The sequence below is a fragment of the Ricinus communis genome, chromosome 4 (genome assembly GCF_019578655.1).
Source record: "Ricinus communis isolate WT05 ecotype wild-type chromosome 4, ASM1957865v1, whole genome shotgun sequence".
In the NCBI taxonomy this organism is placed as follows: Eukaryota; Viridiplantae; Streptophyta; class Magnoliopsida; order Malpighiales; family Euphorbiaceae; genus Ricinus; species Ricinus communis.
Window position 1 is genome coordinate 24,180,720 of NC_063259.1, and position 15,359 is coordinate 24,196,078.

General features: G+C 33.9%; 2 protein-coding genes across 3 annotated transcripts; one reads left to right on the forward strand and one right to left on the reverse strand.

Annotated features, from left to right (window-relative positions):
* The first annotated feature begins 2,577 nt into the window (after positions 1-2,577).
* Positions 2,578-5,340, forward strand: LOC8264646 (amino acid transporter AVT6A). Its single transcript, XM_002514524.4, has 5 exons — positions 2,578-3,173; positions 3,478-3,630; positions 3,932-4,135; positions 4,325-4,790; positions 4,945-5,340. The coding sequence occupies exons 1-5, from the start codon at positions 2,762-2,764 to the stop codon at positions 5,081-5,083; spliced, it is 1,374 nt and encodes a 457-aa protein (XP_002514570.1). The 5' UTR covers positions 2,578-2,761; the 3' UTR covers positions 5,084-5,340.
* Positions 5,341-5,805: 465 nt separating this feature from the next.
* Positions 5,806-14,390, reverse strand: LOC8264647 (DNA-directed RNA polymerase 1B, mitochondrial). 2 transcript variants are annotated; one of them, XM_015716554.3, is made up of 19 exons: positions 13,391-14,390; positions 12,233-12,463; positions 12,011-12,144; positions 11,863-11,929; positions 11,669-11,727; positions 11,375-11,492; positions 11,169-11,282; positions 10,819-10,950; positions 10,308-10,724; positions 10,065-10,115; positions 9,675-9,745; positions 9,234-9,318; positions 8,939-9,091; positions 8,786-8,860; positions 8,181-8,270; positions 8,007-8,054; positions 7,730-7,844; positions 7,535-7,638; positions 5,806-6,636 (listed from the first exon to the last, which is right to left on the reverse strand). In XM_015716554.3, exons 1-19 carry the CDS (start codon positions 14,201-14,203, stop codon positions 6,526-6,528), a joined length of 2,988 nt encoding a protein of 995 aa, XP_015572040.2. In that variant the 5' UTR covers positions 14,204-14,390; the 3' UTR covers positions 5,806-6,525. The 2 variants fall into 2 exon arrangements, with proteins under 2 accessions (XP_015572040.2, XP_002514571.2); XM_002514525.3 differs by having other exon boundaries at positions 12,227-12,463; positions 13,391-14,389.
* Positions 14,391-15,359: the final 969 nt, after the last annotated feature.

Consider the following 15,359-nt stretch of genomic DNA (forward strand, 5'->3'; position numbering starts at 1 on the left):
TATTATATATGTTCATTTGAATGAATTAGAAGTATGATCTTCATTAATGACAAATATCTATTAAAAAACTAATGAATATTATGTCTATAAATGATGAATAGTTATATCAATCATAAAAAAATTTCAACATGCATCACAAAAACAATAAAAGCTTTTATAAATAATTGGTATTTTTATTTGAGAATATTGATGAACATTATATATACAGACAATGAACATTACAGTACTAGATAATAAATATTAATATTAACATTGATGAATAATACATCAAAGAAAATGAACATAAACGTTAATCATAATGAATATTAAGTTCACAAATAATGAATATTTCAATACTAAGAAAATTAATTATTATAGAATATTACATCTAATGGACATTATACATATAGAAAATAAATATTTTAGTACATCTAAATTAACAAAAAAAATTAATATGTATATGGTCTAATAAAAACTATTTGACATGTGTTACTATATTCTGACATATATGATTTTTAATTTTGACACGTGTACTTATTATTGACACATGGAATTCAAGTTTAAGTATAACTTTTAATAATATTATTAATTTTTATAATTTTAAAAATTTTAAAAAATAATAAAAATACAGTGATAAAAGGTCCAGCATTATACACTTTAAAAGTTGAATGCACCATATATTTTTAAAAAAAATGCACCACAATATAAATATTTAGCTTAATATCTTTTTTGTTTACCAACTATATAAGAAAAATTTATGTTATATATATATTATATATGTATTTTTAATAGATTAGTGTGTATGATTTTCATTAATAATGAATATCCATTAACAAACTAATGAATATTATACCTATAAATGATGAATGTTTATATCAATCACAAAGAATTTTCAATATGCATCACAAAAACAATAAAAGCTTTCATAAATAATCAATATTTTTATTTGAGATAATTGATAAACATTATATATACAAACAATGAATATTGTAGTACTAGATAATGAACATTAAGATTAACACTGATGAATAATACATTAAATGAAATGAACATAATATTAACCATAATAAATATTAAGTTCATAGACAATGAATATTTAAATACAAAGAAAACTAATTATTATAGAATATTACATCTAATGGATATTATACATATAGAAAATGAAAATTTTAGTACAAGTAAATGAACAAAAAAAATATTAATATGTATCTAGTCTAATAAAAACTTTTGATATGTATTATTATATTCTAACACATACGATTTTTAATTTTGACATGTGTACTTATTATTGGCCCGTAGAATTTAAATTTATATATAATTTTGTAATTTTTATTAGTTTATTTATAATTTTTATATTTTTATATTAATAAAATCTTAAAATATAAAGAAACTAACAAAGACATTAAAAATATGTAGTTTATTATTTTAAAACATTTTAATCTATTATAAAATATTAAAAAATCTATTTAATTTTATATAAAAATTTAATTTATATTATTATTTATAATCAAAATAACTACGACGGTCGTACAACAACGGGTAAACGAGTAGCTTTCACAAATATATAAAATAATATATTCAAAATATTATCTTTAAATTCATTTAATTATAATTTTAAAAATTAAAAATCTCATTTGTTAAAAATAAATACACATGTCAATAAAAATCTTTAAAATAGTGACAGTAAAATAATTATGACAGTCATATAACATATAATTAAATAACTAGTTTTATAAATATATGAAATTTATTCAACATATAATTTTTAATATAACATTAATTTTATAAATTTATTTTGTTATATAATTTAAAAAATTTTAAAACAAAACAATTTAAAAAAAAAAAAAAATTGAAGCAACCAACATTTTTTTAAACACATGAAATGTGGTTGTTTTCTTGGCTGGAAATATATTATTCTCCCTTTCCTACTTTCTATTTCACATGGGCGACATTTCTTCTTTTTGCCTTTAACAAAATGCATATTTTGCAAAATCTCTCTACACATGTTCATGTAATCCGGTCTATATAGAATCCATAGACAATATTATAACAATTGATTGTCAAACATCTCTACACTTGTTGCAAACCATATCAATTAATAGAATTTCAATAAAATATCACTGAAAAATGACATAAAACAATCCGATAAAATATATCAAATGAAAATATCTCTTCATGAGACCAATAATTACCATGTCTTAGTTGATTTACACACACCACTCTCTCTCTCTCTCTCTCTCTCTCTCTATATATATATATATATATATATTAAAATTCGAATTCGAAATTTTAATTATCATTTTATTTATACTTTCTTGAATTGATTTAATATATATTAATACAACTAAAACAATAATCAAAGCATTGTAAATTAATATTTTTATGATCATAATTCATAACTAACAAGTGGTTTCAGTCGAAATCAGTTCTGATGAATTATTGCACAACTAAGATAAGTATGCCACACCCAGTCTACAGATTTAAGTCAACAAAAAGACAAACATATTACTCATAAATGCCATATGCAACTTGCCTTTTTCTCTTTTCCTGATACATAATATAATATATAAACAAGTATCCAGAGAAATTCGAGTTTTTCTTTTTTAAGTACGACTCAGTATCATTGAGCTGAAACTTGATTGGCTTTTTATATGGTATTAACTCTGTTGATAAGAACGCTAGAAATGCATAAATAATTCTTTTGCTTACTCATTACCAGTACAATTCGCTTGTTCCACACTTCTTCTTTTTTCTTTCTGAAACCAGCTTCAGGAACAGAGCTATGAAGTTAGACAAGAAAAAGATGAAGAAAACAACAAGGGAAACCCACAATCAAGAATCCCCATTGCTTCCCAAAACAAGAGCAGATGGCCAAGAAGCGAAAGATTTCAACGGAGCTTCATTTCTTGGAGCAGTGTTTAATCTTTCGACAACTATTATTGGTGCTGGTATCATGGCATTGCCTGCTATTATGAAAGTGCTGGGAGTTGGTCTCGGGATTGGTATGATAGTGCTTGTTGCTATACTCACTGAGTATTCTTTAGAGATTCTTTTGAGGTATAGTAAGGCTGCAAAAGTGGAGTCTTATGGTGGAGTCATGGGAGATGCTTTTGGGAATATTGGCAAGCGGCTGCTTCAGATTTTTATACTGCTTAACATTGTTGGGGTCCTCATTGTCTACATAATCATAATTGGTATGCATATATATACATATATGGTTTAACAAAACTTTAATAAAAACTATTTATGATTGATGATTTTAGCCTTTCATTTTAATCTTATACTTATGTTGTGAAGAGCTTTCATCAAGAAAAGCTAAAGAATTTGGTGATAGAACTTTGTTGTTTTCGCTTCCAGTTTTTGGTTTGTTAATGTGTAAAACTGTAAGCTACAGGGTAAACCGTAGCGTGATGAGCTGAAAATTTTCTTCTGTCTAACAATGACTGAACATGAATGGTTTTTTGATGACCCTCTATTCCAATCTTTTTATATGACAAGGTGATGTACTGTCTGGAACATCTTCAAATGGAGTTCATCATGCTGGTGTATTGGAAGGATGGTTTGGAAGCCATTGGTGGAATGGCCGTACATTTGTTCTTCTTTTCATTACTCTTTCTGTATTTGCTCCATTGTCATGCTTCAAGCGGATAGGTCAGTCTCAAATAATGTAAATTTAATATAATCTCCCCTGTGAAGAGTAATTTTAGTATTTAATTATCTGCAGGTCAAGTAGTTTCTGATTGTCATGATATTCAAGAGAGTTATTTTTTATATGACCGTGCAATTTGAAAGTTTGTTCTGCTTCCATAGCTCCTAATCTGTTTGTAATCAAGCTAATAAACCAAATGATATTTTAATAATTGAAGTGTACAGAATTCAAAGCATTTCTATTATATTATATGCAGTGCAGACCTCAATGTTGTGGATTACTAATAATTTCCGATGCTTGCAGATTCATTGAGATACACATCCGCCTTAGCATTTGCACTTGCAGTTGTTTTTCTTATTATTACTGCCGGAATCACAATATTCAAATTGGTTAATGGAAGTGTTGCCATGCCTAGGTTTGTTCCTAATGTCTCTGATATCGCATCATTCTGGAATCTCTTCACTGTCGTCCCCATTCTTGTGACGGCATTTATCTGTCATGTCAACAGTAAGTGCTTCAACTTCTATAGCCAAAAAGCCTCAATAGGGAATTTCATTTAAATGTTGTAATAACTAATTAAATATTGATATAGTGCATGCTGAAGTGACTGAGTTTATAGCAGGCTCATTAGTCACTACAGCATTTGTTCATTGCAATGACTCATTGCACATATTATAACCCTTTCATTTTCTGCAGTTCATACAATTGAAAATGAGCTGGAAGACTCTTCTCTGATACAGCCAGTCATGCGGACATCCATATCTCTCTGCTCTACTGTCTATATATTGACAAGCTTCTTTGGAATCCTCCTGTTTGGAAACTCCACATTAGATGATGTGTTGGCCAACTTTGACACTAATCTTGGTGTCCCTTACAGTTATGTGCTGAATGATGTTATTCGCATCAGTTATGCTCTCCATCTCATTCTTGTTTTCCCTGTAGTCTTCCATCCGTTGCGCTTGAATTTGGATGGTCTTCTTTTTCCTTCAGCCAGGCCACTGGTTTTGGATAACTGTAGGTTTACATTGATCAGCATAACACTCATCAGTCTCATTTTCTTGGGTGCAAATTTCATATCTAGCATCTGGATTGCTTTTCAATTCACTGGAGCAACTTCTTCAATTGTCATTGGATTTATCTTTCCAGCTGCTATTGCCCTGAGGTGAGTATAGTTCAGTGATGATTGCTTGTTAGATGAGCTGAAGCTTCTTTCTGGAACATAGTGGTGTACCCTTTCACAATTGGGTCGGTCCACCACTTTATAAGTTACTTTCAATAAGTTAAAGACTGTAGTTAAAGTTTTCTGGTTTTTTCAGGGATCCCCATTTAGTGGCATCGAAGAAGGATAAGGTGTTGTCCGTATTCATGATTTTTCTTGCTTTGTTCTCAAGTTTGGTGGCCATTTATTCTGATGCATATGCATTGTTCAGAAAGAACCCTTCCCCACATGAATAATGATTGTGTTCGGTGTCATCACTATGCATAGGAGAAATGGGCTGTGGTTTTTTCATCATTCGCTCAGAGATCTCTATGCAGTAAAAGCTGCAGAGTTTTCCGAGGGAAAACAAGCTCCATAAGTGGAAGAAATCCTCAACAAGTTAATGTACAAATATATAAATTTTATCATGTAATGTATGTCTCCACAAGTGTGCTGCATTTTACTTAGATCTTGATATAGAAAAATAATAAATTGTTTAGTTCATCTTGCCTCATCTTCAAGACTTTTATTAAGGGTGCATGTTTTCACTCTGCATCAACTGATCTGCTGTCTCTAATTTCCTGGTTTTAGAATTGCAACTCAGTTTCAAGAGACCTGGAGAAAGGTACTTGCCAATAGTAATATTAAAGTAACACATGTACTTATGTTGCTGAATCTAGTTTTCAGGAACATCTACCCTATTGTGCTGTAAAGCTGTCAACACTTGTTAGCATCCGAGAATGAGTTAGCTTTTTCTCCTTTTGACATTTTCCTAAACCACTGAAACAAACATGAGTTAACAACAATGAGTGATAAATGGCAACTGAACTTTTCAAATCTCGGAGACAACTAAAACATGTTTTGTTTTCATTAGCAGTTTCAACATAAGCTTTAAGTTAGCGCTGTTTGATTACAAGTGCTGGGGAAAGAAGGAAAAGTTCTAAGATGCTGGAACAAATATTAAATGCACTCAGAAGCCTTAAAAAAATTAACCATGTATTATTTTACTTGCGTATAAACAAAACAACTTGCTTTCAATAATAGCAGGACGGACAATAACCAGTCATAAGAAGAAAAACATAATCACAGATACTGCAAAACAATGCGTAAAGAGGTGGCAAACTGCCACAGAACACAAGCCTGTCAATTCCTATGCTGCTCTTCCATTGCTTTTATTGTTTGAAACCTATAAAAACCTATTGCAGTCAGCATCTCTGAAGATGCAGTTTCGCTGGAAAAGCTCCGAAACTTCTTGAATCCATTTGAATCACTTCATTAATATAATATATTATTCCTACTCTGCTGAAGCTTTGATGCCCTTTTGCACATAGCCCAGCTTAGGACAATATGGCTTGTTTTAGTAATTCGAGCTGCTGTTGGCCATACAGCATCTTGCACTACCTTAATTCCTTATATAGTTGCCAAATGCATCCAAAGACTGCCAAATTTGAAGTGCAGAGCCAGGATTGCAAGGGGTATCTCCTGCTGATGGTTATATGTACAGACGAACTTGTCGGACTTGGAGACCCATTGTGTGCAAACCTGGAGTCTTTTCTTCCCAGCCTTTACTCCACCAATTGGTTGCTTGGTACTCGTGAGCTTCACAAATGCATGCACAGGTTTGAGCGGATATAACTGTCATCACTTGCCAACTGCATGACAGATATATGAAGATACACTTGGAGGAAACGCTCACAGACTAGTTGAAAAAATAGGGAGACTCCAGAACATCTCTAAGATCAAAGTCTCCTCGATCCGGTAAGGGAGGAAACTTCAACTTGGGGAATGACTTCTGAAAGCCTTCCAACAACTGCAAATACAAAGAAGATATTAGATAAATATCAAAACCCAGCATACAAAATGTCAACTTTAAAGAAATGTGCACTCCATTTTTTCCAGTAACAATCATAATATGATAAAAAGACAGCATCACTGCTAGGATTATAAATTATAAAAAGGAATTGATGACTGATCATAAGTATTTTTCCCGTAAGACCATGTGAACTTACTAGAGTGACCCTTTTATTCCCTCCAAGTTTTTGCCATATTCTCAAGGGATTGAACTCTTAAACTTTCTTATCAGATTGGAAAGTAACTCCCTCAAGCACACAGAAGACCTAAGAGCAGTACAACATGCTTCTGTTTATGTTGCAGAAATGATTAAAACAAATGCCCAAGAAACTTCTATTTTTATATATGATATATTTGTTAAGGAATGAGGAAAATTATATTAGGAGGACAAGTCAGTATCCACTAAATAGAACATAAATAGATGAAATCAAAATTTCAGAACTTCCAACCATGTTGGATATCCACTACGATACCCGATAAAGATTCTCAGAAGTAGAACACTGAAGAGAAGTCAAAAGGGGGATGCTAGTTCATAATAAATACTGAGGCAATCGCCAGTCCTATAAAATCCTAGTGCTCCTCTCTCAAATACACATTCTTGAACTAGATGAAGCCGAGGATTGTGCTTGACAATGCAAACAGAAGTATATCGAAATCTACATTGGACTTGGCAACAATCATCTATGATTATTCTTCCCACTCAGTCTCAAAGAAAGCAAATAGAAACAGACAGGAAAAGAAAAATTGCATTACCAGAATGGAATATTGATGAACAAGGTGCAACCATTTTTCCACAACAAAATAATTGGCAAAAACTATACATGTTATAAAGCATTATATAGAGAAAGACACTTTACATTCTCTAGTATCGGTGCCTCATAGAGTTCAACAAAGTTTTCTCTAAGTATCCTATTCATCTCGTCAACGTCGCATGCATGTGTCCAGTATGAATCATGGACTCCTGTAGTTGGACATCAAGAAAAAATAATAAGATGCCAGGTATGTTTTACCAAGGCATAAAGAGAGAGAGAGTGAGGAGGACCACAGCAAACCTGCAAAGTTCAAGCCTGCATGTTTGCAGGCAACAGCAGTCATCATCATGTGAGAACCATCAAGGGAATGAACAAAGTTTGGTGGAAAAGCTGTTCTTTGACGCTTTACCATTATCTAAGACAATCAACGTAATATAATCAGAAACTAAGACAGAGTAACATTTTCTTCTTGTCAATCACACGAGAATTTTCCTTTCTCTTTTTCACACAAAAGTTGTTACAGCATTACGCCAATAAAGAACGTGGGAAAAACAAGAGAAAATTTCCACGTAACCACCTTGTCTGTTTCCTTTTGTAATGCCAGCATCTGAAGGGAAGTCTTAATCTGCAAACAGTTCAACAAAACATCTCAGATACATGCGTGCATAACAGTTGGGTGTAGCATTAAATTGTTCAATGATATCTAACTATCAGCCAAATTTCAAAGTTCTATTAATTTCTTGAAACTTACAAGATGCCTTCCCAACTGTCTATAAGGTTGTACAACAGGAAGTCCAAGAGGAGTGGTCCATTGCACAGGTTGATTTTCTGAAGCTATTACCTGTTCATGTTCCAACTTGTCAGCCACAGCACAATAATTACTGAAATTACAGCTGAATAATTCTTAGAAAAGCAGAGGGAAAAGAAGATAAAAAGTTTTAACTTGCCCAATAACCAAAGTTTCAGAAAAGCATCGACATTAAAGGCTAAGGATGCATATAGAATATCATCGGCGAGCAGACATAAGAAATCAATAACCTGTCATCCTTTCTCCATTTTACAATTGAAAATTCATGAGCAGAAAATAGGACTATTCCAATCCGGGGACCATCCCACCCATTCACTATTGGAGACAAGATCCATGAGCAGCAACACAAACTTAGTTGCGTCACAAATAACTAATATACATTCTCCTCATAAAGGTATCAGGTACAGATGATATGATCCCCAGACCAGAAATCAACCACAATCCTAACAGCTAAAGACCACATGAGTTTGGGCTACACAATTTTCTCTGAACACAAGCATGAATCCATATTTTTAAGTAAATGAACTACAATATAAGTCATACCACACCTTTGCACATTCACCAAGCCAGGCCATGATACTTCTAGCACCTTCAAACATCTCCTCTAAAGCCATCAAGGTGGTCTGTCCATGGAGTAAATTGTTAGTACAGTCTTTAATTACAAGCATATTCACACACTCATTCCAGCTTTATTTACTTACTTTTGCCGCATAGCAAGATGCAGCATACAAGGATGGATCATCTGCAACAGCATCACGTTCTTTTAACCTTCTTTTGATTTGGTCACGAGCACCAATATAAGTGACACCATACACTGATGTCATCACTGTCTGCTTCACCAATTTCCTGTCGACCTAAGGTTTCCAAGTTGTGAAGAAAACTGTTAGTTAAGTCATTCGCAAGTATAACCTAATTGTCTTCATTGTTGCAGCTCAATCATCAAATAAAAAGAGTCATTGGCTAATATTCCTGTATCGTTGAGCATAGGAAAGATACCTGATTGATTAAAAGCTTAGCATGCAATGCATTTGGATTAGTTCCAGGATCTTTCTCCGCATCTGTCCTCATTATATCAAGAACCCTACATCACAAGAACTATAAATTTAGATAGTTTAAACAAATAAATCCCTTTCATAAGGCTATTCAACATAAGACCAGAAGCATCGGAGGAAGTGGACAATAATGTAAAAAGTGAATTTAGAATCCAAAGCTGCCCGTTTTGTGCTCTATTTTCTCAGAGTCATCAGTGTTCTTTTATCCGTTATTAATATATAGATCTTAAAAGTCCAAAGTGCAGGACTTGGGCGTTATATAGTTGCAAATTATGATAGTGTCATCATGCTTGATTATCAACACACAGTAGTTCCTTCCACCTACGTTCTTTACATTCTCCTAAATGCCAGTTGGACACATGCACAGAGGGAGAACAGAAGCTACCTGGCGGCTATTCCCGAGTATACATCTGCAGGTTTCTCTCCACTAACAAGATTGACTGCAGCTGCTCCCAACTGAGAAGAATAAAATAAAACAATACTGTTAATAAACATTAAGAATTATAAAATTCTTCATACAATATAAATTTTCATAATATGACGGAATCTACTGCAAAGTTGTCAATTTGAACAAAACAGGAAATCCTTAGTCACGAATGTTCATTCCAAAATCCCAAATTATGATCCCAGAAACACAGAATGCCAAAAGAAGGGGAAAAAAATTAATAATATCAAATTCAACAACTTGCAATTTCAGGACAAAGCTTCAACCTGAACTGAGAGAGCTTAAATTACTGCAGTTCTCTTAATCCATAGCAAATATAAAGCTTTTTACCTTGTCCCTTCCAAGGGCAGCATAGTGTTGCAAACCGTTGCAGGAACCATCCTTGAATAAGAAAGAATAGAAAATAAATATAACTTGTTCAATTGGCAAACACAATCAAAACATTAGTTAAAAGAGTTTGACAAGCCATTACATCTGTTCCCTGCTAAATTTTTGCATAACTGATCATAGGTAGGCACAGACTTTAAAACTCTTTCCTAAGTAATTGAAAATGTGACCAAACAGAGAACACACCTGGTGGATGGGCATATGTGAAATAGTAGTTTCTGGAGAGGAGCTTCTAAATGCTTCTGCGAGATTAAAACATGTTGCCAAGCATTGAAAAGGATCCTCTGCACCCAACCACCAGCGCCTTCCTTCAAGAGGGCGGTCTGCAGAATCAAAAATATCATCCAGATGATTCTCAGTAAATGCTACCCTACCCTCATAGGATAACTTGTCTACACCACCAGCATATACATTTGCCAAATGTATCTTCAGCCAGCGGAAGCCAGACTTCCCAAGAGGGCGCCCCTCTGCAAACTCCAGAATACCGCGACACATATCAGAGCCAAGATGGTTCAAATGTGGGTGCATAGGGTAAGCACGGCCACGAAAATCAAGGTTATGAGGGTAGTAGAAGCCATCCTCATCCTTCATCTTCCGAGCAACCTGATCCAAGCAAGAAGAAGTCATCACATCATCCACATTTGACAAAAGCAAATAATACCAGTGAAAGTATCCTGGCAAAAGGAGAGCTTCTTACAGCAAGTTTAAGTTCAATATCACACCGCTGTGAATGTCTCTCGCTATTCTCTTTCTTCACATTTTTCACTTTCCACTTCCATTTTTTAATTTCATTTTCATCTTCTGTTTCTAGCTCTTCAGGCAAAGGTTCCTATTGAAAACATCAAGGAAAAAAAATGTAGCATCAGTAAGGCAATAATAGAACAACAGAAAACTTTGGAAACTAAAAATAACAAGCACAAAAATGGCTAAATTGAACATTTATACAAGTATAACAGATGAAGAGTAATTATTGACAAAGGTGAGTTGCTTTCTTTACCGCAAAAGAATATAGAACCAAAAAAAATTGCTTATACAAATGTAACTCACATCTTCACGGTCAATCAAACCAGCTAGACGGCCTCCATTAGCCCATATTCTGTCAACTACTGTAAGTATCTTCTTATTTATTCTCCACTTCGTATTTCCTAGTGTATTGAGGGCCTGATTCACACCAAAAAAAAGTCAAATTACATTGCAACCAATCAGCATATGGCCAGCAGTAACAAAGAGAAGCAGAAAAATTGGACTCAAACCTCATAAACAGGCTCTAATTGTTTCCATGGAGTCCTTTTAACTGCATTACGTTGTTGCTTTGCTCCATGGGTCCGCATAACATAGGATGGCAAAAATAAGTATGCACCTTGATCATACCTGAAATATAGGCAAACTTGAAAATTAGACGAAGTAGTGCAACACTAGTTAGAACCAAGATGATCAATTAAAACTATTTTTACCCATAAACTTGATAGGCAGAATATATATATATATATATATAAAGAAAAGAAAAGAAAAAATAAACTTAAGAGATAGAAGCTTAAATCCATTACCCTTCCCAATTCAAAGGAGGAACCAACATTGGCATGTAAGGGATGACCATGTGCCTGGCCTATATAACAAACAGAAATCACTTTCACCTTTCTTATACCACAAAGATATATGCTAGAAAATTTGTTCAATTACACATAGAAGGACTGTATTAGCGTATTATGAAATATATCAAAGACAACATCGTTTTACATACAGATTTCTCAAGGCCGTTACGAACAATTGGGTCACATTCAATAACACCGTATCTCCGGCTAGTTTTCCTATCAAAAAATTACAAAGATTTAACATATAATGGCACATAAAGAAATAAAAGTCGTTATACAAAAGAATAAACTTCTCACTGTGTGTCTTTCATGACATTTTTGAGGGTGTGCATAAATGCAGGGCGAATATCAGGTAGACCATCTCCCAATTGATTGACTGGAGGTTGTATATAGGCTGTTTCAATTAACAATTGAATCAACCGGCAGCCAACCTGGATGTATAAGAATCAGAAACAAATGGAAGAGAGAGAGAGAAGTATGCAACTTCTACATATACAACAAGAGATCACAAACCTTAACCTGTGCTTCCTGACCCCAGGGCATTGAATCATCATGGCCCTTCGTTAGACCTCTTACTTGCTGAACCTTTTGCTTTTTCATGAGTTCAGTGACTTTTTTCCTCAGTTTCTCCTGTTCTTTAGCAAGTTTCTCTGCGTCACTGGTCACAGGTTCCAATTTACCTTCAGGTTCCTCATTTTTTGTGCTTTTCTTTTTCTTCTTTGTCTTTTCCAAGAACCTGTGTATCCTAGCCTGAAACAGAGGGGATAATTATGTAGAAATAGAAGATACATAAATGTTCTTCTTCATTCTATTTCATAAGAACACATTCTAACTTAACAGGCAGCTATCTGCACTTCCAGGCATGCAGTCTTAGAAACTTAACCATGAGGACATTGTTCATTCAAACAAAAATATGAGGAAAAAAAATATAGTTCTTTTCAAACTGAAGAAGACCATTTTGAAAATGATACCATACCAAATTTAGATATTACAGATACTTTCTTATACCATTTGGATCATTTAGTATTCAATATGAAAGCCACAATGGAAAATGAGCATTTTCTAAAAGACATGCATAACTTCCTCAAGAAACCCTAGTTTTATAAACAAATACAGGAAGAGAATGTGCAATGGAAGGTAAGAGATAATTTCTCTCCAACTAGGAGAGACGAGGTCCAAAGCTTTAAATTATCTTGCAAATAGGATACTTGCTAAGACTTTCAAACTTACACCTTTGCCACATCATTATATATCAAAATGGCATTGAACTACATAAGTGATTAAGACCGTTCAGATATTATTACCATGAAACTACTCCTAATGCATTTTCTACTAAATCATCTTTTCATCACTTCATATTTACAGTGAGACTAGGCCCTTACTAACATAATGGGCATTAGGTTATTAATCATCCAGTATATTCATCATAGGTCATAAAGACAACCGAACAAATATATATCTTTATGATACTTGGATCGTAATATCTATTAAGATGTCCCAAAAATGTTGTAACTTGTAAATTCTCTATTCCTACTAAGTTAAAGAACAATGTTAAAATTACCTGACCTCTATTTCTATATAATTAATCAAAACCAGTTCAACAATGTACTAAAAAAGCTTTCAAAAGAAAAACAGAGAAAAAAAGAAACGCCAGGATTAAATGCTAAGCTTACTCACCTCATGCTCAATTGCCTCACCAACAGCACAGGCAGCTTGAACCACCCTAACACTCCCATTCCCACCATTAGTTGTCATCAACAATCCCATCAATTTATGCATAGTAATAACAGCCATCATATCCGCAGGCAATGCATCGAAATAAGGTCCATGAGACAACTTATTATTCTTTTCCCTACTCAATTCCTGCTCTTTAGCAATAGCATCTCTCAAAGGCTCGAACCAACCCAAAAACAGAGACTTTATATAAGGCAAATTGGGAGCTAGTTTCTGCTCACACATGTCAGTTAACAATTCTTGATACTCTCTAGCTGCTTCTTCCCATGCCTCAGTCTCCATCTTTATTTGTCTCTTTTTAAGTATGGTGTATTTGCCTATGCCCATACCAGCTATTGTTTTCTTTCGCTGTTGCTGCTGCTGTTGTTGCCTAAAGTGTGCATCCATTTTCTTGTGGTGTTTATTGATTTCCTCTATCTGCTCTTGCAATTCATCACACCCAGAAAAATCTGATTCGTCCGTTGAAGCAATTACTTGTGCAGCTGCAGTTGCATAACCCTTGAACAAGAAATGAGAAAACCCGAACGGGTTTGTTAAATTTGTGAAACTGGGTTTGATAAATTCATGATTCTGAGAAGATAATCCACTAATTCGGCGAGAACCCAGAAACGAATAAGGTGAACATAGGAGTGTTTGAGCTTCTGGGTGTCTGACTTTTTGAAGAATGTCTAAATCTTGATTGAGTTGTGTACAATCTGAAGAGAAATTAAGCTTCTTTGAAGACAAAGAGGTTCTTCTGGCAAAGTTTCTCCACATTATTGGCAAGTGAAAGAATAAAGAAGAACGGAAATCTAATCTTCAAATCAATGTAATTGAAAAGAAAGATAAAGACATTAATGAAGGGAATCGATGAAATATTTGAGCAAGGAGAAATGAGAATCTCTCAAATAATTGAAAGAGGCCAATGGCGAAAGTAGCCGCTTTTTAAACCCTCCTTAAAACCTACAAGACGCTCAAGTCATAAGTCTCTCTGCTTCTTTTGTTTGTATCCATGGGTTTTGGAGCCCACCCGTTTTTTTTGACCCGATTCTGAAAGCATTCAAGTTTCAAATAATGCTTTCTGTTTCGGATGACATCCTGATTCTTTATTTCGTTTTTCAAAATTACAGTGATACCAGTACAATAAAAATTAGAAAAATAAGAAGAAAGGAGAAAGGAATTTGAGAAGGAAAGAGGGAAAAGAAGCTTCTCATTCATGTTCATAGTAAGTAGCATGAGGAATACATCAATCGGATGGGAATATATACCGTCATTCCATCCCTAAATTCTAGGAGACAGCTCATCAACAATAACAGAAATCTGACACATAACAGTAATAAAGAAATAACCAACTAACAATAGACACTTGTCTTTCTATTTACACAAATATTTCCCACATAACACTCCTGCCTCCTTTACAAGGTTAAGTTTTGGAAACCTTTTCTCTAGATTAAATAAAAACTGCCATGTAGAGTCTTCTGGCAACATATCAGACCACTGAACAAGGACTTTGGTTGCAGCTTGATTATCTCTCTTGACCATTTTCCTATCAAGAATGGCTATAGGTATTGGAGATTGCACTTGGACAACAGGTAAGTCAGCTGAAACAGAGATATGCTGTGACACCGATTTCTTCAGTTGAGAAACGTGGAAGACTGGATGAATAGAAGCACCAGCAGGTAATCGAAGTTTATAAGCCACCGTTCTAACTTTGTCTACGATAGTGTAAGGACCATAGTACAAGGGAGAGAGCTTATAAACTCTTTGGTTAGCTACACTTAGCTGTTTGTAGGGCTGCAACTTGAGATATACTGAATCACCAATAGCAAATTACCTCTCGGATCTATGTTTATCAGCCATTTGTTTCATACGATGTTGAGCCCTTTTAAAATAAAACTGAAGCACCTGTAAGGCTAGCTCCCTATCTTGTAGA

Coding starts and splice junctions, on each gene's coding strand:
- LOC8264647 (XM_002514525.3), bottom strand. CDS start 14,203: ATGTGGAGAAACTTTGCCAGAAGAACCTCTTTGTCTTCAAAGAAGCTT. Junction 8,271..8,785: donor GGCTTGGTGAATGTGCAAAG/GTGTGGTATGAC, acceptor GAACATGAACAG/GTAATAGCTTCAGAAAATCA. Junction 7,639..7,729: donor TGCAGGCTTGAACTTTGCAG/GTTTGCTGTGGT, acceptor GTCCAACTACAG/GAGTCCATGATTCATACTGG.
- LOC8264646 (XM_002514524.4), top strand. CDS start 2,762: ATGAAGTTAGACAAGAAAAAGATGAAGAAAACAACAAGGGAAACCCAC. Junction 3,631..3,931: donor GTCATGCTTCAAGCGGATAG/GTCAGTCTCAAA, acceptor CGATGCTTGCAG/ATTCATTGAGATACACATCC. Junction 4,791..4,944: donor CCAGCTGCTATTGCCCTGAG/GTGAGTATAGTT, acceptor TGGTTTTTTCAG/GGATCCCCATTTAGTGGCAT.